The sequence below is a fragment of the Notolepis coatsorum genome (assembly GCF_963971535.1).
Source record: "Notolepis coatsorum genome assembly, chromosome: 4".
Taxonomy (NCBI): Eukaryota; Metazoa; Chordata; class Actinopteri; order Aulopiformes; family Paralepididae; genus Notolepis; species Notolepis coatsorum.
Window position 1 is genome coordinate 149636390 of NC_140168.1, and position 23850 is coordinate 149660239.

Consider the following 23850-nt stretch of genomic DNA (forward strand, 5'->3'; position numbering starts at 1 on the left):
CTGTATTACTGCTGAATGATGTCTTTGAGTATGCAGTACCTCCACAGCTAAAGAGATTGTTTTATCCGGTATCACAGTGGCTAAAAAGCTGATAGCATCACAATGGTTTCAACTGGAAAAAAATTGCCGGAAGGTCTGGATTCTTACATATCTCGATGTGATTTATCAAGAAATATCTACAGCAAGAATTTTGGGTCTCAATGAATCCAAAATGGCAATGTGGTTAGAAGTGGTGGAGAGAATAAAAGCTAGCATATAATGGTAGTGTCTGGTTAGGAACAAGTTATAATGGTTGGATTATCCAATGGGGGGTCCGGGAGGGGGGGGGGGGGGGGGTACGAGCTGGAGCATATGTGTGTTTGTATATCTTATCGTGTGTTGTCATGTTTGTTTATGTGTCTGTTTAAAAAATAATAAAAAAATTAAATACAAAAAAAAAGAAATCTACTTGTGTTTTGCGTCGTGCCCGGAGGATGTCACACATGGAGATAAGAGGTTATCTCAATATGGCAGAGCGAAACGCTCAGCCAGTATTCATATAACTAGGTTATAGAATAACCTTTCGTTTCGAATAGCAGTCTCCCGTAGGTGCTCTTTGAGAGTGGTTTTGAAAGTGGGTAGTAGTGATTCACATTCCTTTACGGCTGTGGGTAGGGCGTTCCACATTGATGTGGCATAATTGCGAAACGTGTTTAGTCCCTTGTTTGAGCCGAATCTGGGTTTAACATTTCACCAATGAAACTATTGAATTCCAAATTATAATTGTCCCACACTAATCAATAATGGCTGATCTAAGAACTATTAAGACTAGTATAAATTCCACCACTAGAGTTCAGGCCAGAGTGCTTGTGTTTCTCCTACCTCTCCCAGCCTGTGCTGCCTGTCTGTCACCAGCTGGACACATAAACCACTCAGGACACCCCCCCCCCCCCCCCAAAAAAACCTATCCCGGAAATACAAATGTAAGGTGCCCCGTATTCAATTCTTAGCGGATTATTTCGCCACCCCCGTTGTATGTTTGTGTAACGCTGTGGTGAAGGTAAGCGTGACTCTTTATTTAATGTAAAAAAATGCATTAGTTCAATGACAACAACAGTCAACCAGCTAGTTGGTCGAAGCAGCAGCTTGTCCTCGCTCTCTCTCTCCCATGATGGAGGATTGTGAACATGGCGCCTTCCTTCCAAAACAAACTGTTAGCTGGCTATAGCCCGATCCAGAATCATGTCATCATCCGTTGATCGTGGTGTTATAATGTGCAGTTTATAATGTTTATTGAACATTCGTTTTCCTCTGTGTGATGACTACCCTGTCACTGCTAGCATGTCACTGTATTTACATCGGGTGACAGTCGGTTTGTCAAAGCTGCTAACTCTAGTGTAGCATAGGTAGCTGTGCGTCCAAGTTAAATAACTAGCTTAACGCTTAGCTAGCTGTGCGTCTAAGTTAAATAACTAGCGTAGCGTTGTCTTGCTGACTGGGCGTCTGAGTTACCAGCTTGGCGTCAGCTTTAGTCGGATAGGCATTTCATTTAATAAATAACTAGCTTAGCTAGCTAGGCATCTGAGTTAAATAACTAGCTTAGCGTTAGCTCGCTAGCTTGACAGACACCCTGTGTTTTTGTTTTCTCCGGAATGTGTGGCAGCATGACACGTCAGCCGAGCAATGGAAACGGCTTCACTTTAAGTTAGTCATTTAGTGGGAAAGTATTAACATTGTATTGTTAGGTTAACAGTGCTTAGGCTAACGTTCACTTATTGACTCTGTTGGCTCAGTAGCTAATTCAGCGTGTGGCCTTCTACAGCAGCACCCCCTTTGTTGGGGAATCCACCAGCTCAGTTTGAGTCTTAAACCTGGAAACTCATTTTAATTTCATGTGTAGAATTCCCCAAATGACTGGAATTCCTCATGTTAATGGTGGAGAACAACATGTCCAATTCTCTTGTCAGTGTCGAATCTGAATGGTGTTGTTGACTGGCTGACACTGGAAGGCATACAGTAACCTTTGGATGGCCTGAGTACAAATCACAGAAAGGTCTTGAGTCAAGTGTCACTGATTGATTGAAAACTTTATTAACAGATTGCAGAATGAGTACAGTACAGCTCAATACATACAATTGTTAAGGGGATGCAGACCAGAGAGACTTTCGTCTTGTTTACATCACGGTCCCCCATGATGTAAACAAAACAAGACTCACTCACTTAACTTCCGCGGGTGGAGCAGATCAAACCCACCTGCCCTGTTTTGGGTTTCCTTTTACACCTAATGCGTTTAAAGGCCAACTTGCAGGGTAAACCCTACTCTTCAGTTATGGGTAGTTTACATCATTGGTATCTAATTTCATTATTTATTTATTTCCATTTGACGCCGGAAATGCCACTCGGAAAGGGTTAAAAAGGTCCACGCACAAATAACATGCACAGAGCAAATCTAAAAGCTTATCAGACGCTAGCAGGGCCGTGACGTTTCCCTACTTCTGATCCACTACAATTGAGTTTGACGAGTGCAGAAAGCTATTTCCTTGATCCAAATGGACGCCTTACAAGACGCAAATGGGTTTAATCGTCAGAGACTTTAATGGACCAGCTACATCAAAATTCCATTATGAAAATGAACTTGAATAGGTTTATGGGTGAATATCTGTTTGTAGGTATGCTAAAAGTTAATATATAATGGTACCATTTTTTTGTTTTATTTTTTTTATTATTTTTTAAACAAACATGACTACACACGATAAGATATACAAGCATTATTAACAGTGCACATCCAATGAAATCACCATATAGTTAAATGTCTTATACAGGATACCCCCAATACCTGCTATCTAATACCCTACACACATATGCTCTAGCTCGTACCCCCCCCTCCCGGACCCCCCATTGGATAATCCATCCATTATCCCTCGCTCCTAACCAGACACTACCATTATATGCTAGCTTTTATTTTCTCCACCACTTCTAACCACATTGTCATTTTGGATTCATTGAGACCCAAAATTCTTGCTGTAGATATTTCTTGATAAATCACATCGAGATATGTAATAATCCAGACCTTTCGGCAAATTTTTTCCGGTTGGAACCATCGTGATGCTATCAGCTTTTTAGCCACTGTGATACCCGATAAAACCAATCTCTTTAGCTGTGGATGTACTGCATACTCAAAAACATCATTCAGCAGTAATGCATTGCAGAGGGGTGTACAGGTATATTCAGAGTTAAGAGATTTGATCATTGCTGGGTCACCTCTTTCCAGAATATCTTAACTGGTGGGCAGTCCCAGTACATGTGCATAAATGTCCCCTCCTCCCCATTTGTACATAAGGAGCATTTGGAGTCTTGTTTAAGACCCATTTTTTTTCAGTCTTATAGGAGTCAAGTAGGGCTGTCTTAAATGCTTCGAAGCTTCGAACGTTCGATTCGATGGCACAAGCTTCGAACATTAAAAAAAAAATCGAAGTTAAAAAAAAAAAAAAAAAAAAAAATCGTTCAAATTATTATTTTTTTACTTCGATGTGTGTGTGTGTGTGTGTGCTTTCGCCGTCGACTAAAGACTCACTTCTTCAACCATTATCTGAAATGATAAAAAGAAAAAAAAAAATCTAACCGTGACAAACCTTACTGTCATGCACTTGTCCTAATAAACTAACCTACACTGTAACACGCAACACTTTGATGAACATTGTTACTCAGCTGATAGAGTTGTACCCTTCTTGCTGTCTTGTTGTACAGAACTTGTAAGTCGCTTTGGATAAAAGCGTCAGCTAAATGACTAAATGTAAGTGTGTGTGTGTGTGTGTAGGTGTGTGTGTGTGTGTGTGCGCGCACCTTGTAGAATTCCACACATAAGAAAGAAAGATACTGGGATGAATAAACAAAATAGGAAATAAAATGTAGAAATGCATGCAATACATAAATAAATATGAATCTCCATATATGAAATATAACATTTAGATAAGGTGCTACTGAGATGTTTTGGTGAGTTCTTTGTTTTTTTGTGGAAGTTGCCCTTCTTAAAAATGCATGAACATTCACTGATAATTGGTCTGTAGTGGAGTCTACAAGGTCTATTGCCGGACCATGTAGAATCCGGACCTTGTAGACTGACATAATTCTGTGCATAGTTTAGTCTACACAGGCCATATTTCAAATAATCAAAATCTTACTTCATTCATCTTAAACATTCTTGATTTGGGGGATTGGTAGTTCCCATGAAATCTGAAGTTGTTCAAACGACAACAGCGATCCACCTTGAATTAAATCACACAGCCGAGTGAAACCTTGTTGGATGCGTCAGTCACGAAAGGGGCTACTTAATTAATTAATCCAACCCACTTTATTTATAGAGCACATTTAAAAACAACAACGTTTACGAAATGCTGTACAAGTCCCACAACATAAGATAATAAAAAAAAAATATTAAAAAAAAATATTAAAAAAATTTTTTTTAATTTTTTTTCGAAGCTTCGAATTAAAATCGAAGCTCGGCCCCGAAGCTTCGATTGCCAAAAAAAGCTTCGAAGGTCAGCCCTAGAGTCAAGTATGTCCTGTGAATATAGTTAAGATTTATTTGTTGATGGTCAGGGTTCCTTGATGTAAATCGAACATTTGCCCAGGCTTCTCGCCAGTCAAAATCGCTTTCCAGGTCTGGTATATCCCTCCTCCAGACGGAGTCTAGGTGGAGGGTTTCATACGAGGACGTTAGTAATTGATAATACTACCATTTTGAAGAGGACAACTAGGGCTTTCAAATGAATGATATAAGAAAAAAATAATATGATTATTATTATTCATATTTTATACAGACATTTTTATAAAAAATCTTGTCCGGCCACCACATTTCAACAAACGACTGCATTTTTAACAACTTTACTGACAAGCTAGCAGGAAACTTAGAGGGTATGGGATATAGACAATTGTTCAAAAGTTATGACAATTATAGTGATTAGTGGGAAAACTAAATAAAACTTCCGTCTGAAAATGAACTGGGTTTATGATGAATATCTGTTTGTGGGTATGCCCCCCCCCCCCCCCCCCCCATGCAGTGTAATTGATTGGGGGAGCAAGGTGAGATTCGGAATCCGTTGTCATGGCACAGTGTAAAGTTGGCACCAGGGCCTGTCCAGTAGGGCTGCAACTAATGACTAATTTGGTAGTCGACTAATCTGCCGATTATTTTTTCGATTAGTCGACTAATCGAAAACCAATGTAAACAAAACAAATTTTTTTTTTTTTTTAATTACCTATCTTTGTGAAAGTGGCTTCTCAGCTCTGGTCCAGCTGAAGACAGAGCAGAGGAACAGATTGGACATTGAGCATGACCTCAGAGTTGCTTGTCTACCATCACCCCAGACTTTGAGACTCTTGTCAGGACCAAACAACAACATCATAACATGATGATCCCATAGCAAATTAAAATAATGACTCATGAAACATTTGAATTTGGATCTTTAAGCCACTTTAAATGAAAATGTATTTGAAGAACAATACAGCAATCACTCATAACAAGATAAATAAATTAAATAATACAAATTAAAGTGGAAGTGTACTTTAAATAACTTTTGTTTGCTGTGTGTGAGAGGAGTCCGTGTGTGTGTGTATGTGTGTGTGTCTTACTCTGATCGCTGTGTGAGTGAGAGGAGTGTGTGTAATTTGTGTGTGTGTCTTACTCTGATCGCTGTGTGAGTGAGAGGTGTGTACTGTGTAATTTGTGTGTGTGTCTTACTCTGATCGCTGTGTGAGTGAGAGGTGTGTACTGTGTAATTTGTGTATGTGTGTGTGTCTTACTCTGATTGCTGTGTGTGAGTGAGAGGAGTGTGAATGTGTGTGTGTCTTACTCTGATCGCTGTGTGTGAGAGAGAGGAGTGTGAATGTGTGTGTCTCAGCGTTTCCGTTAGAACATATTCGTGCCGGTCTGAGTGTCCTGCAAGATTTCTATCCCCGGACATATTCCTGAAATTCCGGTCAGAGTTTTAAACAGCAGTCTGTTATAATCACATTTTTATGAGCTAACGAATTCCGTTATATTGGACATTTGTATTAATTACATCAAGCGAAGAATGAGAAATTGATTTGCAGAATCAAATTACTATCTCTCGCCTCCCAAGTTAGTGCGATACGCTGATCCAGCATCAAGCTCTGCTCGCACTGCAGCAGCTGTCACACGCACCCCCAAATGAATCTCGAGTCGACATCGCTTCACCTCGTTGTATCAGACACGTCACACATATCATAATGTTCAACTTCACACACAGCAAACTGTAGTTGATCATCACATTGCCTCGTTTGCATGCAGAGAGCGAGAGGACGAGCCACATGCTCGTAATGCGTTTGTTGATTTCATTATAGCCTACATTTAGTTATAATCAATTATATGCATTACTATGTGACACGGCAGTCAACCAACAGTTGCATTATGATTAAAAAATGTCAACACTTACTCACCCCGTCTCGTTCTGCCTATCCGTTTTGTACCTGCGACTAGATCCCCATTGCATTGGAACAGGTGGACTTCTGCGAGGCTCGCAACGGTAGCAGCAGACTGGGGATGCTCTTTGTGGTTCAATCAATAAAGTGTACTTTGTGTACGTTCAATCAATGTTATCTCTCGTACATCATAGACGCTAGACTACTAGACTATAATGTCGTACCTCAGCCAGGAGAATTTAACTTTCCACTCGGGCCGCCGCCTGAACGCTCGACATTTGTTTATTTTCCGCGGGAGCATCGGCGGTCTCTGTGACTTCAGAAGACTCATCTTCGTTGTCAATGTCATTATTATTAGACCTGCTTGTGCTTGGTTTCATGAAATATTTGTTAGGTTTAGCTTGTTTGGCCATCTCTCTCTCTCGCTCGTATAGCTGTTTGTCGTTATTATGGTGGCCAGACAGGCTCAAAAAAAGAAAAAAAAAGATTCACATCCGAGCGGCGCCATCCGCGCTTTATTAGAGCGAAGCACAATGAAACAAATGTAATGATTTGTTCATCGCATAGGCTATTTAATTTTAGCCTATTTTAATTCAATTCAAATAATAAAATTGTGCTTAGAGGAATTATTTCCACCGGACATTATGACCGGAGATATTTAAATATTCGGACTTCAACATATTTTGCCAGTCAAATACCGGTAATTACCGGCTAACGGAAACGCTGGTGTGTCTTACTCTGATCGCTGTGTGTGAGAGAGGAGTGTGAATGTGTGTGTGTCTTACTCTGATCGCTGTGTGTGAGTGAGAGGAGTGTGTATGTGTGTGTGTCTTACTCTGATCGCTGTGTGTGAGTGAGAGGAGTGTGTATGTGTGTGTCTTACTCTGATCGCTGTGTGTGAGTGAGAGGAGTGTGTATGTGTGTGTCTTACTCTGATCGCTGTGTGTGAGTGAGAGGAGTGTGTATGTGTGTGTCTTACTCTGATCGCTGTGTGTGAGTGAGAGGAGTGCGTGTGTAATGTATTGTGTGTCTAGTCTGATCATCATCTCCTGCAGGGGAACAATGTTTTCAATGTCCAAAATTTGCTATGGGATCAGCATGTTATGATGTTGTCTGGAACCCTGAGAAGCCACTCTCACAAAGATAGGTAGTGCAAACATTTTTTTTTTTTTTTTTTTTTTTTAATAATTTTTTTTTAATGACTAATCGACGCAACAATTTCTCGTCAACGATTTTTTATAATCGACATCGTCGATTATGTCGACTAATCGTTGCAGCCCTACTGTCCAGTGAACAGGCTGCTGCCAACCCAGCTGACACACTGAGGATGGATTGCTCTCACTGCCTTGGCATCAGGGCACAGGTGGCGCTATTTAACACCCTCTTATGGTTTGCATGTAGGGGGTATCACATTGTTCACTGTCACCTCCCTGCTCTTGCTTCCGGCTTTAACCCTTTCACTACCACACTACCAAAATGGTTAACCCTTCCACTGCGACAATGCAGAAGGTTAACCCTTTCACTGCCACACGACAAAGGGTTAACCCTTTCATAACCACACTACAGAAGGTTAACCTTTCACTACTACACCACAGACGGTTACTGTAACTGTAGTGTGGTAGTGAAAGTAGGGCTGCAACTAACGATTATTTTGGTAATCTAATCTGTCGATTTTTTTTCTTCGATTAGTCGACTAATGTAACGATTATTTTTGTCTTTCGATTAGTCTACTAATCTAACGATTATTTTTGTCACACCCTCAATCTCTGCTTCCTGTGGGCATAGCTCCTTCTCCAATGCATGTTTTACCTCACATGCTCAAGTCTGCACACCTGTGAATGTCACCCTGTTGTCCAGTCCCTCTGCCTAACAGTTAACTTAACATAACATGATGATCCCATAGCAAATTAAAATAATGACTCATGAAACATTTGAATTAGGATCTTAAGCAACTTTCAATCAAAATGTATACAATACAACAATCACTCATAACAAGATAAATAAATTAAATAATACAAATTAAAGTGGAAGTGTTTAAATAACTAAAAAAATATATATAGCAGACTTCTTAGCTTAACATCCCAGGGAACTAATGGGATAACTGGGGATGTTGTTTGCTCCTGACAAGAGTCTCAAAGTCTGGGGTGATGGTAGACAAAGCAACTCTGAGGTCATGCTCAATGTCCAATCTGTTCCTCTGCTTTGTCTTCAGCTGGACCAGAGCTGAGAAGCCACTTTCACAAAGATATAGTGCAAAAAAACAAAACTTATATATTTTTTTTAACAACTAATCGACGCAAACATTCTGCGTCGATGAGTTTTTATGATCGAAGTTGTAGATTATGTCGACTAATCGTTGCAGCCCTAAGTGAAAGGTTAACCTTCTGTAGTAGTGTGGTAGTGAAAGGTTAACCTTCTGTAGTGTGTGGTAGTGAAAGGGTTTACGGCACAGAGTGGCCTTCAGAAGATTACAGGCTACCTGATTTACATTTCACTGGTAATTATTTCTCATCAGGATTTCAAATGCAACTTTCACTAGCCCAGATAAAAAAAAAAAAAAAAAAGGTAATTTTCTTCTTCTATTCATCTATGATTTCATCTCCGTCCTCACCAGACTTGAATCCCATACCAAATAAAATTATGGCGCTTTGCAGCTGACTACTTTACTGGTCCCAGGCTATTTGTTATTATTTTAATGTTCTCATGATGTTTCATGTCAATCAAAATGGTGCGGTGCCACAGCTCATTGGTCACAGATGTCATTTAACCTTTTCACAACCACACTACAGAAGGTTAACCCTTTCATTACCACACTACAGTAGTGTGATAGTGAAAGGGTTAACCTTATGTAGTGTGGTTGTGAAAGGGTAAACCTTCTGTATTGTCACTGTGAAAGGGTTAACCCTTTGGTATTGTGGTAGTGAAAGGGTTAAGTGATAATCTATGAATTGTGGCTCTCGGGTAAGGCGTTTCCAACAGGTTCTTGCAGTAACTTAGGTGTGGTAGCGGGTCAGGGTGGGCAGGAGTTGAGCAACCAAGAAGACCATGTATACAAACAAAAGGCACTAGGCTGACTCCCAATTACCATTTTTGGGCATCGAAGCTTCAATAGTAATTATCATAGAATAATTAAAGCTTCATTCTTCTCGCTAGGGATGCCATGGTGAGGACATTTCTCCACCAGTTAATTAACTCATAATGTGTTTTACACAATGGCGCTCAATATCTGTGGAGCGCTAACTTTGATCTTTAACGTTATGCTGCTACATTGATCGTATGTGTCTGTCCATCTATGTCTGTTTTTAATAAAATGTTCAATGAGTAGTATCCATTTGTTGGACAGACGGAGTTGATGTTAGGAAAAATACACCAACAGACCGTAGTACCTTCCGTAAATTTTCTACCCGTTCTTTGCGGATCAATGTAGCTGCAGCTTTAGATCTTCACTTTGAACAACACAAATCACTGTAGGGCTCGGCGATAAAACGATAACGATAACTATCGCGATAAATTATTTCCTCGAAATAAACATGAAACGTGGTCGCAAAGTTTCGATATATCGATTTTCCAAGCTTGGATATGAGCACACGCACTAACAACCAATCAGTGAAGGAGATGGCCGAGAGCGAAGGAGACCCGCGCTGCACCTCTGGGTAGTAAACAAGGCTGGCTAGGATCATTAGCTTGCACGGCGCTATTTTATAGTTTACGTGCCGAGTGTGTGTGTGGCGTGAATTCTGACGCCACGGTTATAGTAGTGTGGGGTATTACGGTGGACGTCGTTGCAATGTATTGGGGCGGAACAGAGTATTTTAGGGATATTTAGTACATTGGAAACATGGCTGGCTAGGATAATTAGCTTGCACGGCGCAATTTTATAGTTTGGCTGGCTAAGATAATTAGCTTGCACGGCGCTATTTTATAGTTTACGTGCCGAGTGTGTGTGTGGCGTGAATTCTGACTCCACGGTTATAGTAGTGTGGGGTATACGGTGGACGTCGTTGCAATGTATAGTGGCGGAACGGAGTATTTTAGGGATATTTAGTACATTGTCATGGGATACACTGCTTGCTCTGGCTAACTGCTAACGTGCGCGGACTGATGACGACATCAACTCGAGACATTCGCAGCAGCAAAACAAGTCTATTAATAGCCCGTCCATCGGCGCCGGGCATAAGAAGTTAATTAAACTTGACAGACATTATATCGACGATAATTATCGACATTATATCGACGATAATTATCGATATCGAGTTATATGAAAATAATTTAATAATTTTATCGCTATAACGTTTTTGGCCATATCGCCCAGCCCTAAATCACCGCCTCTTACAGGGAGCGAAATTAACTTTTTGACTCACCGGCCAGTGGCGGGTAGATGGGAAGAATCTACCCACCAAGCAGATTTCTTACCTGCCAACTTTTTTTTGATAAAAAAAAAATATTATTATTTTATATATATATATATTTTTTAATAAAATATATATATTATATAATCATACTTGTAGTTGTATTATCTGCGAGACATCGCCACCTCGCTGTCTGCAAACAGCTCCACTGTCTGTGTGTATACTCGAGTGGCCTCCAGCTCCAGCAAGGATTCTCCGGCGCTGCAGCTGGACCCTAAACTCTTACATTCAGCATGAAAGGATTCTCCTGCGCTGCACCTGGACCCTAGTCAGCAGCCCTCATGCGATGTAAGCCAGGGGCTCGAATACGCATGTTGTAGGACATTGATGTCAGGAGCTTTCTGTAGCTACTGCTGGATGGCGTTGGGACAACGCCTCAGTGAACTATTTAGTTTACTGCGACATTTCGTAGTGACTAGTGAGCTACCTAGCCAACGGAGGTATTATGCACTGGACTATTGCTGGAGCATTTGTTTATGTCGGGAGCTATCCGTAGCTAGCCGGCTGGATAACGTTACACAATGCCTCATGTATTAAACTAAGTGAATAGTTGACTGGGTCATTTTGTAACGGTAGCTAACGTTATCTCACGGAGGTCCCTCTGACTAGACTAATGTCACGGTGACTGTCTGAGGCAATAGCCTCTGTTTACATGCAGGCATACAGGGGTAGGAGCAGCAGCAGCAGTGCTAACTAACGTCACAGTGACTCGGAGGCAATAGCCTCTGTTTACATGCAGGCATACAGGGGTAGGACTAGGAGCAGCAGCAGCAGTGCTAACTAACGTCACGGTGACTCGGAGGCAATGGCCTCTGTTTACATGCAGGCATACAGAAACAGGTGGGGAGTATAGCAGCAGCAGTGCGCGGTGCTGCATGTCTGTGCTGAGACAGCGAGTGAGAACTCCGCTAAAGAATTGGATCATGATTTTCGGTTTTCACATGACTATTTGATTGCCCGACACACGGCGGTCAGGCCTCTCAGTGGGAGGCGCCAAACGTAAAAACTGAGCGCAAATGGCGGGTGGCGCTCTCTAGTTTCGGTCCCTGGCCTCTTATATTTAGTGTATTGCGTAAATGGTCCAGTTACGGAGGGCCGTGTGTTTAGGGCTGACATCAATTTCTCTCCCATCCCAATTTCGTATTGCCAATTCTCCCCTCCCCTGTCTTGAGCGTTGCTAGACTATGCCCCCCACTGGTCGGTTGTAGTGAGGATAGAAGCCTTGCATCACGTGTCCCCTCCGGTACACAAGGAGGCAGCCTGGCGCATCTTTTCACCAGACAGCGCGGACTCTCAGTGGCGAGGAGTAATGTGTGGGAGGCTCACGCTGCCCCCGATACTTCCTGTCTCTGCTGTGCAGGCGTCACCCAACCGACCTGTAGGAGTCGATGTCCACAACGTCCAATCCCCACCCATCGACATCCACCCGCTGACTGCCAAATGAGCCAGTACGACGGCCGGCCCAAGTCGAAGGCAATGCTGAGACTGGGATTCGATACCGGAGTCTCTTGCATTGGTGACGAGCAGGGAACAAAATAAGTACCAGCCAACCGCCAATGGCTGGTAAAAAATCTGCCTGGCTGGTAGTTTTTAAAATCTACCAGCCAAATGGCTGGTAAGTCAAAAAGTTAAGTTTGTTCCCTGAGAGCAGAGCTACACAGCAGTGCGCCTATTTTGCGAGCCGAAATAAGTCTGTGGTTTTTTTCTTCTTCTCACAACGGGTCAAATGCATCTAACATGCATTGCATCGTCGCCATTCCTTTATGCCCACATCGCCCGAAATGAACGTTATGTTAGCGTAAACTAATCCTGATCAGCGGCAGAGCCATAGAGAACAGCAGACAGTGTGGACTGGGGAAAGGGAAATGGGGGGGGGGGGGCACTCTCCCTTTCTCTGTGTGTGTGCGTGCGTTTGGAAAGACGATGAAGTCACTAGTCAGGAGAGGAGTATATTGTAGTAAACTGAGGATTACTGAGGATGCACAGATAATGTTGATATTCAAATATAAAAAGGTTTCGAGAGGAGTGGAAGTTTGAAGACCGACTAGACTACAATATGATGCGGGGGTGGTGAGTTGAAACAGTGTGTGTGTCCCCGACCCCACTTCTATGTTTCAATAAATTATTTGCATTTAAAACTATTAACGCTGACTCATTCCTTCAGTCCACTCAAAATTATGCTAATATTCCTTATGTTGTTTATGGTATTAATTGAAAATAGCATATGAGAGTATTATATAGTAATAATAACACATGGCGATATACTAAAAAGCAATTTTAAATTTTTGGCTGGTAAAAAATCTGCCTGGCTGGTAGTTTTTAAAATCTACCAGCCAAATGGCTGGTAAGTCAAAAAGTTAATTTTGTTCCCTGGACTGACGAGTAGAGCTGCAGCGGTATTGATGTTTTCCTTACCGCACAAATTTGCGAAATATTTCCTACTGCCGCGGTTATTACCGCACGCACACAAAAAAAAGTAAAAAAAAAAAGTTTGAATGCATTTTTTTTTAGTAGTCTACTCTTTATAGCATATAGCCTGCCTCTAGTCTAAATGTCTATCCTTTCTTTGCTCAGAGCGTGCTGAGTTGTCCCATTCTGCGGTCTGTTAATAAAGTTTTCAATCAGACAAGTGTATAGAACGAAGGGCTTTTATTATAACATTCGTTGCAGACAGTAAAATCATTATGTCTCGTTTAGTACTCCTGAGGAGCGATGGTAGTCCACTCCGGCGGGAAGCTAACGTTATTAGCCGTGTTGTGATGAGCTCTGATCAATTGGTGACATTCAGGACGTAAAAAACTAATACGCGCTTGCCGATTGGTGGTAACACACTGCAGGACGCTCCAACGTGTGACACGTCTCTCTTCTGACCAATCGGTGGTCTGCAATGTTTCACGTGACTTTTCTGGTACCCAATAGGGTCGCTTGGAACCTCGATAGAGGAGTAGGGTATATCTGCAGAGCCGCAAGCCCAACGAGAGGAGGGTACTTTATTATTATTATAAAAAAACAGCTGTGATGCGGTATTCAGCCTACTCTTGCGGTGGGCGTGATGTAACCGCGGTAATGCGGTAATCGCGGCAGCTCTAGTGACGAGTGCAATCTCCGCTACGCCGCCCTAGGGCTGAACAATTTTTAATAGAAATCGCAATTTGAAATTATGCGATTAGCAAATCGCAAAGCCTGTGATTTGGGATACGTTATACAGCCAGTCTGATTCAAGGTTTTTTCATGCTTACCAATCAGATGTAAGGATGTGGAAATGGAAATTTCTCGACTCTAAAATGCATCGTGACGTGGACGATTCTACATCGATGCAGTGACGGAACAGAACAAGCTAAACGCAAAAAACCTTCCTTTTCTACATTTGTGTAGTTTTTGAAAGATGTTTATTGATGTTCCGTTTCCTCTCCCAGGATGAATAAGGAAGTCATGTCTCGTGTGATGAAGAAGAGGCAAGCGGACCCCAAGGTGGTCCAGTACGTCTGGGCGGCTATCGAGGTCGTCCGCAACCAGAAACAGATAGCGAACATGGACAGGATCTCAAAGTAAGTGACCCCTACTGCGTCCCATTACCCTCACTACCACACCTTTCCTTTTCCTCCCTCACACTACTACCAACTAAATTGATTGCATTTATATCACAGGAGGAGGTAGTGGAGGAAGCCTTATGGAGAAATGGGAGACACCCACTGCTTGTGAAAGCTCATAATACACAGGCATTTTGAATAATGCAAGCTCAAAACCTTACAGTTTAAATTAGTCCGGGAGCCATGTTTTGTCGGTTGCAATTATTTCTTTTGCCGTTTCTTGGAGCTTGGGGGTACCTCTTCAAAATACAAGAGGGTGCTTGGTGATATCCCTTGGGCATTTTCAGATATTAACCCTTTCATGCCTGGAAATGCCAATATCATTTATGATATTGCATGCTGCTGAATATACATTTTCAAATTACATGCTCTAATGTTTTGGGGGGGGGGTGTGAAATGTATATTAACATTAATATTAACATGTAACATTTTCAGATATTAACCCCTTCATGGCCGAAAATGCCAAAATCACACAAAAATAGAGATGTAGGATATTGCATGCTGAATATAAATGAAATGCATCAAATTACATTCTCTAATGTTTTTTCATACAAGGGGTGATTAATATGAACCCTTTCAAGAAGACAGGCCTGTAAAACAACTTTTGTAGCAGTTATTAGCAGTGACTAGGGCTGAACGATTAATCGATTTTAAATCGAAATCGCGATTTGGAATGATGCCATTATCAATTTTTTTTTTTTAAATTATCGCAATTATTTATTTTTTACATTTATTTAACCAGGATGTCCCATTGAGATACAAGATCGGTTTGGGAGAGGGAGGTAAGGGGTTTTAGATTGTGTGTTGTGAAGTTTAGACGAGAGGGAGAGTAAAGTACAGAAAAAAAGGTACCGGTATCGATTCCCAGGTAAAAAGAAACATTTTCAGGCTCGGTGTCCTGAAAAGACCCACCGCGTAGGCCAGATGCAAGCCGCATTTTACAATAAACCTCTGTGGGGCTGCTTAAAAAATATATAATTATAATCGCAAATTTAATCGCAAGCGCAATATCTGTCCGAAAAATCGCAATTGGATTATTTCCCAAAATCGTGCAGCCCTAGCAGTGACACACACACACTTAAGTTTGCATTGTGTTGGTCCATTTATTCATATGGTGAACAAAACAATTTGCAACAGGAAAAGGGGTGCAGCCCCCCCACCCCCCCCCCCACAAAATGTATCTAACTAAATCAAACAAGTGCATACTCACTTGTGTGAAGGACAAGTTTTATCTTCTGGTAGGTGGATTGGGATCAGTGCCCTGTTACAGGTGTCTTTTTTCCATCCAAATTTTACATTTAGTCATTTAGCTGACTCTTTTATCCAAAGCGACTTCTGTACGACGAGTCATCAGGAAGGGCACAACTCTATCAGCTGAGTAACAATGTTCATCAAAGTGTTGAGTGCTACAGTGTAGTGTAGGTTAGTATATTAGGACACGTGCATGACAGTAAGGTTAGTTAGGGTTAGATTATAATTTTTTTCTTCATTTCAGATAATGGTTGAAGAAGTGCGTCTTTAGTCAACGGCGAAAGATTGGGCGGGTTTCGGCTGTCCTAACTGTGGTGGGCAGTTTGTTCCACCAAATTCCTCTGGGTTCATTGCAGGTGGCAGATTCGTAATGAGATTTTGCCAGCGGTACGCATGGAAGTGGGCCCTCTCACATTTTCAATGAACGCTTCCTTTGTTGGAGGTAGAGCAGCTAGATTTGGTGAACTCATGTCCTTTCCCATTTTTCCCAGTAGCCTTGTGTGTGTCATGTCTGTGCTCTCTGTTATGCCATAACCGGCTGAGATGAAGACGAGTGGCTTGGTCAAGGACTTGCTGAAATGGTGCATCCACATTGCCAAATGCCAATGGCTGATAGGTCGTAATCAGATTTCAGGGCATTGATGACAGAGCCTTTTCCCAACCCATAGTACGACGCTACAGTGTCACATCCTGATATGGCATGGGCTGGTAAAAGGTGTTCGACAACTTGTTTCTGCTTGGCCAGTGTTGACTTCATGTCCACTATTACTCTCTCTTTGTGGGGGGATTCCATGATGAGTGGTACATCCAGTCCTGCCTGATGGTAATGTGAAGAAGTAGGACAAAAACATCCATCATCAGAAACCACTGTGATTTGATGGGCTTCTCCAGCACACCTCAGGACTTGTTGGACGACGATGGTGTCAGCTTCTACCTGCTGATTTTCTAGATCATATCTCGTCAGTCTCTCTTCCATCTCGATGGGACATGACTCCTGACCTGTCAACACCAACTTGTGTGTGTTTGTGCTCTGTAGATGGAATAGCCCGTCTTTGCTCAGTTCTTCACACAGTAATTTGTTTAGCTGTTTCTTGATGGATGACAGGACAACTGTCTGGGCTGGTAGCTTGGTTGATAGGAGGAGATGATGCTTTTTGTTGATCATTGTCTCCCTAACATCTCTGGTGACGGACTTGATACTGTAGTCATAATATCTGTCAAAGATAAGGTAGATGTCTCTCTAAGAGGTATGAAGTTAGCCGTGCCTTAACATTTTCAATGAAATCAGTGACAGTGCAATCAGCTGGCCAGTGGATTGTCCAAAGAAGTCCAGATCCATCAATGACAGTGATGTCTGTGTCACCGGCTTTCCTCTTCGAGACTTCCACCTGAAGTGACTTCTTCAATGTGGACTTGGCTTTACACAGTCGCATTCCTTCCTCAGTGAACATGGCAGTTGGGACTGGTGCCAGCTCGTGGGAGAGAACATCCTTCACGTCAACACTGTGGTCACTAGAGAACAGTGCGATGACCCTTGAGTTTATGACATTTAAGTCATACATTTTGGCGTCACCAACTTGGACGGATTTGACTGTTATTGCCATTTGTCTTCACTTGTTTTGAGATTGTGCCGTAAAATCCCTTTAGCCAGCTATTTTCAAAATCTGCTAACATTGGAGAGACAATCTGTACAGCATTGTCTACATCGTAGGCGGCTGGGTGGCGCAGCGGACTAAGCGCTCGTCACCAACGCAAGAGACACTGGTATCGAATCCGGCTGTCAGCGTTGCCTCCGGCTTGGCCGGCCGTCATACTGGCTCGATTGGCAGTCAGCGGGAGGGAAGCCGGTGGGTGGGTCCGGGTCGTTGTAAACAGCGACTCCTACAGTTCGGTCGGGGCGCCTGCACAGCGAGGGAAGGATCTGGAGGGAGGTATTGTGACCTTCCACACGTTACACTCTCCCAGTGAGAGTCCGCGCTGCCAGGTGAAAAGAAGTGGTGGGCTGGGTACACGTGTCGGAGGAAGCATGTGATAGTCTCCGCCCTCCCAGACCGACGGTAGGGGCCCGGGGGTAGAGTGCGCAACGACCAGGAATGGGATTGGGAATTGGCATAACGACTAACATTGGGAGGGGAGAAAAACGAAAAAAGAAGGGGGGGAAAAGATAATAATAATAAATAAAAAAGCATTGTCTACATTAACAGGCGCTGGGGCTATCTTCCCACTGGTGATGTTCACAATGCTTTCTGCAGGATGTTCATGGGGTTCCAATTAGGGCTGGGCGATATGACGATATTATATAAATATCGGGTACAGTTCATTAACGATACACTTTTTTAACGTATTGTGGATATCGTGATGTTTTGCCCAAGAGGATTGTGTCGCGTCAATCTGGTCCACACCCGTTCAAACTTTTGAACAACGCCGCCCCCACACACACTACTGCATCAAAGTTACTAATTATTATTAACAAAGGCATTCGTTTTGTGGCATTAACGTTATATAGTTACACGTTCAATAACATTAGCGTATTTACCCAAACATAGCAATGTCCAATGACGACATAGATAGCAAGCGTTACTGTTCATATCTCAGCCCGTGCGGAGTTGTGCATGCCCATTCTGCGGTCTGTTAATAAAGTTTTCAATCAGACAGATGTATGGAAAGGCTTTTATTATAACATTCGTTGCAATAAAATCATTATGGCTTGTTTAGTCATGCTGCGGTGCGCTGGTAATCACTCGTCTGCCGCAGGGAGCTGTTGTTGTCGTTGAGCTGAGCTCAGCTCTCGTCAAAATCAATTGCGGAAGTAAAAAACGCATAGAGCTTGCCGATTGGTGCTAAGAACAGCAGGGCGGGTTCAATCGGTGTGACGTAATTGGCAGACTCTGCCGGCTGAATGATCGAATGAATGGAAACGTTATTAACGATTGCAGAATGGGTACAATACAGTACAGCTCAATACAACAACAGTGGACTGGGGGATGAAGACCAGAAAAAGACTTTCGGCTTTTTTACATAAGGGTCCTCCATTTTCAATTCATCAAAACATTTAGAGACATACAAATATACAGTAGTTTCATAAAAATGCTAAAATGCTATTTATTGATTGATTGATTGATTTAAAACGTTATTAACATATTGCAGAATGGGTACAGTACAGCTCAATACATACAATTGTTAAGGGGATGCAGACCAGAGAAAGTATTTCGTCTTGTTTACATCAGGGTCCCCCATTTTCAATTAATCATATTTCATATCTAAATCATATAATATCTCATTGCTAAATATATGCAATATATAATCTAATAATCCAATAATCTAAATCTAATATATAATATAAAAATGCTAAATGCATGGGTATTTTATTTAGTCTTTAATGTTAGCTTGCAAACTCAAATTGTCTTGGTAAGCCTCATAATGAATTGTTTGGGGAAAAAAAGAAAAACATCGTGATGTGTATCGTGTATCGCCGAAAGGTCAGAAAATTTCGTGATATCATATTTAGGCCATATCGCCCAGCCCTAGTTCCAATGGATGGAGGCATGTATCTAGTTTCTGACAGTCCAGCTGTCCTTGGTGTCTGCTATAACCCTGGCTTTGCTCTCCTCTTTGTGATAGAGCTGAACTTTGGAAGTGTTTGTTTTCTCTTCCATCTCCTTCATGTCCGACTCGATTTTGCAGCAGATGTGGCGGCTCATTGCCCAGATCTTCAGTGCCTCTGGCTTCAGGGTTGTACCAATGATCCCTCCTGCACTGTGGCCATACCTCATGAAGATGGACTCTATGAACTGGTCACTCCACAGGCCATTCCATATTCCGCTGAGGTGTCTCGTGACATGTTGCCCCTGGAGGAAATAGCTTTGGACACATGGAGGAAGCTTTTACATGGACCGGAGGTAGTAGAGGCCATACCTGGCATAGTTGATATGGCCGGCTGCAAAGTAGTAGGGAAGCATCTTCCGGAACATGGTCAGATGGAGAAGCCAGTCACCCTCGCATTCGGCCCGGATGTAGGACATAATCAGTGTTGGAGCCATTCTATTGTGTTCTTATTGTATCTATCATTTGTTTACATTTAGTTTCTGCCCCTCTGTAGTCATTTACCCCACCTAGTATCCAAAGGCCGGTAGTGCATGTTGAGAGTGGGGGGCGGGGACTCTTGGAATCTCAGGTGGTTTAATGAGCAGGAAGAGAAGGCCTAGGCATGGTAAAAATGTTTGGTGAAGGTGCCAGGTCATATATTTTTCTTTAAACCACATCAGTGTTAGAATACTATTATTTATGAGTATTGGAATCTTTCTTTTGGTGTTTTATTTAGATGCTTAAAATAAATCTATAATTTAATTCATAATACCTTGGATCTCGTTTTGGATTTTTTTGGAGTGTGCGTGTTAAAGACACTACCTGGTTGACCTACAAGAAGCCACTACAATCAGCAACACTGGTTTCACCAAGACCTCAACCCAAAGTTTGGCAGTTCTGCTCTGGCTTGCTATGTGAACCAAGGCAAGGCTCTCCTCGGGTCATCTGCTTTCTGAAAATGGCCATCTGTGATCAGGCTCCTTAACACCTCTGCCATCATCCGCAGGGCCCGTACATTCTTCCCATCCAACATCTTGGCAACCCCTCCAAAGACTTCTGACGGGACACTAGAGAGCCCACTTTCAGCCATCAGTGAACCAACTGCCCCAACAAAACTCATCAATATTAATTTCACATCACCCCTTGCATGAAAAAACATTAGAGAATGTAATTTGATGCATTTAATTTATATTCAGCATACAATATCATACATCTCTATTTTTGTGTGATTTTGGCGTTTTCAGGCATGAAGGGGTTAATATCTGAAAATGCCCAAGGGATATCACTGAGCACCCTCTTGTATTTTGAAGAGGTACCCCCAAGCTCCAAGAAAAAAAAAGGAAAAGAAATTGCAACCGACAAAACAAGGTTCACCTATAAATCTACCTATGGCTCGCTGACTAAATGGACAGATATTGGAACACACAATACTACAGATGTTGATGGAGCATGTGTTGAGATCAACATGTCGATTTTTGTTTCTTCCATTGGTATGCATATGCAGCATGAGTTTTCAGACGTGTAAATACATTTGAGTCATTTAGCTGATGCTTTTATTATCCAAAGCGACTTAGAAATTGTGTACAACATGTCAGCAGACACCCCTGGCAGCTAATGGTAAGTGGTATTCTTCATCAAACGGTGTCGAAGTTGAGTGCTACACTCGTGAGTGCATACTATAGTAATATAGACATTAGCAGTAGGAGGTAGTGGTTGGGCTTTTGAATGTGAAGGCTGGTGATAGACTAGTCTTGCATACCCATTAGGGGTGTAACGATGCATCGATTAATCGAAATGCATCGATTCTAATGTGACTATTCAACTGCATCGATTTGAAAATGTTAGAATCGATTATAATCTAAATGAATCGGAATTATTATAATTTTCTTTATATATATATTTTTTTTTTAATGTTTTTTTTTTTTTTTTTTTGGTGTCTTGTTTTTATTGACCTATAGTCTATTCATGCTGAGTGATCAGTTCCCCCAGCCACATTTGTGTATTCAACATTTTTTGGGGAATTAACTGATAGAAAATTAATCAAATCGAATCGTGGTCAAATGAAGAGATTTCATGATGCATTGAATAGTTGCCTGAATAATCGTAATCGAAATTAATCGTTGTGAGGTCGCATCGTTACACCCCTAATAGCCATACCTATTATCTACTGTAGCACCAATCCTCCTCACGCACTGAGACAGAGAGGGGGTGTGTGTGTGTGTGTGTGTGTGTGTTCGCCACACTATGAGGCTATGCTAAATTACAGGTAGTCTAATCTCTGTGTTGTGCATGGGCTGAACGAACATCTGACCCTTTGCGCAAGTTATATTTCTGGAAGGGGTGAAGTTTGAGTTATGAATACAATCCTGCATGCAAAAAAAAAAACGCGTTCCTTTGCTGGTTAACTTAGCGTACTGTTGCATTCGTTCGGTACACAGCGCGTACTGAACCAAAGGTCCAGTACTGAAACGGTTCAGTACGGATACATGTACCATTACACCCCTAGCAGATTAGCAACAGCGACCTTCTGGTCAGAAACGTTTAGGCCGCTGCTGCTCCAACGGTTGTTATTGGATCTACTCCCAAGTTCTGATAGGCTTTGTCTATTATTATCTAACTATGAAGGGAGGAATCTTGTCTGTCTATTTGTGTGTCTGGTTGCCCTTCACATATCGGATGGTGGCTACATTCACTTTAGATCCAATAATATGGGGAAAACACAAGTTTTCAACTTTTACCCTAACGAAACCTCTCCCTGCTTGCGGTGTTTGCCCTAACGAAACCCCTCCCTGCAGTGTTTGCCCTGGAGGGGTTTCGTTAGGGCAAACACCAGAGGGAGGGGTTTCTGACCCCTGTACACAATCGATTCACCTGACCCCCGTACACAATCAAATCAATTCACCTGACCCCTGTACACAATCAAATCAATTCACCTGACCCCTGTACACAATCAAATCAATTCACCTGACCCCTGTTACTGTACACAATCGAATCAATTCACCTGACGCCTGTACACAATCAAATCAATTCACTTGACCCCTGTACACAATAAATTCACCTGACCCCCGTACACAATAAATTCACCTGACCCCTGTACACAATAAATTCACCTGACCCCCGTACACAATCAATTCACCTGACCCCCGTACACAATCAATTCACTTGACCCCTGTACACAATCAATTCACTTGACCCCTGTACACAATCAATTCACTTGACCCCTGTACACAATCAATTCACTTGACCCCTGTACACAGGTACCTGAGCCGTGTGTTCGGGATGCACCCCAAGGAGACGGCGCGGCAGCTGAGCCTGGCGGTGAAGGACGGCCTGGTGGTGGAGACTCTGACCGTGGGCTGCAAGGGCTCCAAGGCTGGCATCGAGCAGGAGGGCTACTGGCTGCCCGGGGACGAGGTGAGCTCCCCTTTTAGAACCTTACTGTCTCAATGGTGGGAGGATGTTCCCATTCACTAGCTCCTCAGAGGCTTTAAAGGTATAGTTCTGACTTTTAATAATAATAATAAGAACTTCGTTTTATATAGTGCCTTTCATAAAACCCAAGGTCGCTTTACATGGTGGCATTTTTCAATTAAAATGGATTTTGGTATTCGAGTGAATAAATTAATATACATTATACATACGTTTAAGCAGCGAAATCTTTATTTTAGTTTATTTGCTATTACACAGGCCAACAGTCGGATGAATGCAATTTTTAAGAAAGTGCAGCAATTTTAGGAATAATATATAATATACATATAGCGCAAAGGACCTTTTCTCTTTTTGAAAGGTAACATTCCGAAGTTTCTTTTACAATAAAGAAAAATCACTTCGAGTGCTAATGAAATGGAGTAACAGAGGGTTGAATACACTAAAGTAAATGTTTTGTTTACTCGCATTTCTGTTTACTTGTTGCCAGATGCCTGTTTTTAAGTTCCAGCTGAGAGGTAGGAGCTGGAAAACAACTGTTCCATAACCTGAAGTCTTATAGTCATACAGGTCCAAAGTTTATAAAAATCCCACGGAAAATGTGGTGGCTGGGTGGCGCAGCGGACATTGCGCTCGTTACCAACGCATGAGACACCGGGTTCGACTCCGGCTGTCGGCGTTGCCTCCGGCTTGGGCCAGCCGTCATACTAAATCAATAGGCAGAGTTAGCGGGTAGAAGTCGATGGTTGGTAATCTGGACGTTGTGGACAGCGACTCCTACAGGTCGGTTGGGGACGCCTGCACAGCAGAGACAGGAAATGGCGGGGGTAGTGTGAGCCTCCCACACGTTACACCTCGCCAATGAGAGTCCGCGCTGGCAGGTGAAAAGATGCGACAGGCTGCCTCCTTGTGTATCGGAGGGGACACGTGATGCAAGGCTTCTATCCTCCCTACAACCGGCCAGTGGGGGGCATATGCGAGCAACTTTCAAGACAGGGGAGGGGAGAATTGGCACAATGGAATTGGGATGGGAGAAAAATAGAAAAAGAGGAGAAAAAGTGGATAAAAAAAAATAATCTCACGGAAAATGTGTACTTCACAAAGGTTTTTGTAATGTGTGTACCGCAATAATTCAGCGTGATTATCCAAAATGGCCGTCCACTGCCTTT

General features: G+C 42.3%; 1 protein-coding gene across 1 annotated transcript in view; it reads left to right on the forward strand.

Annotated features, from left to right (window-relative positions):
* Window positions 1-936: 936 nt before the first annotated feature.
* zmynd11 (zinc finger, MYND-type containing 11) overlaps window positions 937-23850 on the forward strand; it is a 162261-nt gene continuing 139347 nt past the window's right edge. Inside the window, exons 1-3 of the mRNA XM_084313668.1 lie at window positions 937-1039; window positions 14246-14377; window positions 22513-22669. Coding sequence (XP_084169794.1) covers window positions 14247-14377; window positions 22513-22669 — 288 coding nt within the window. The 5' untranslated portion in view covers window positions 937-1039; window position 14246. The remainder of the gene's footprint in view (window positions 1040-14245; window positions 14378-22512; window positions 22670-23850) is intronic.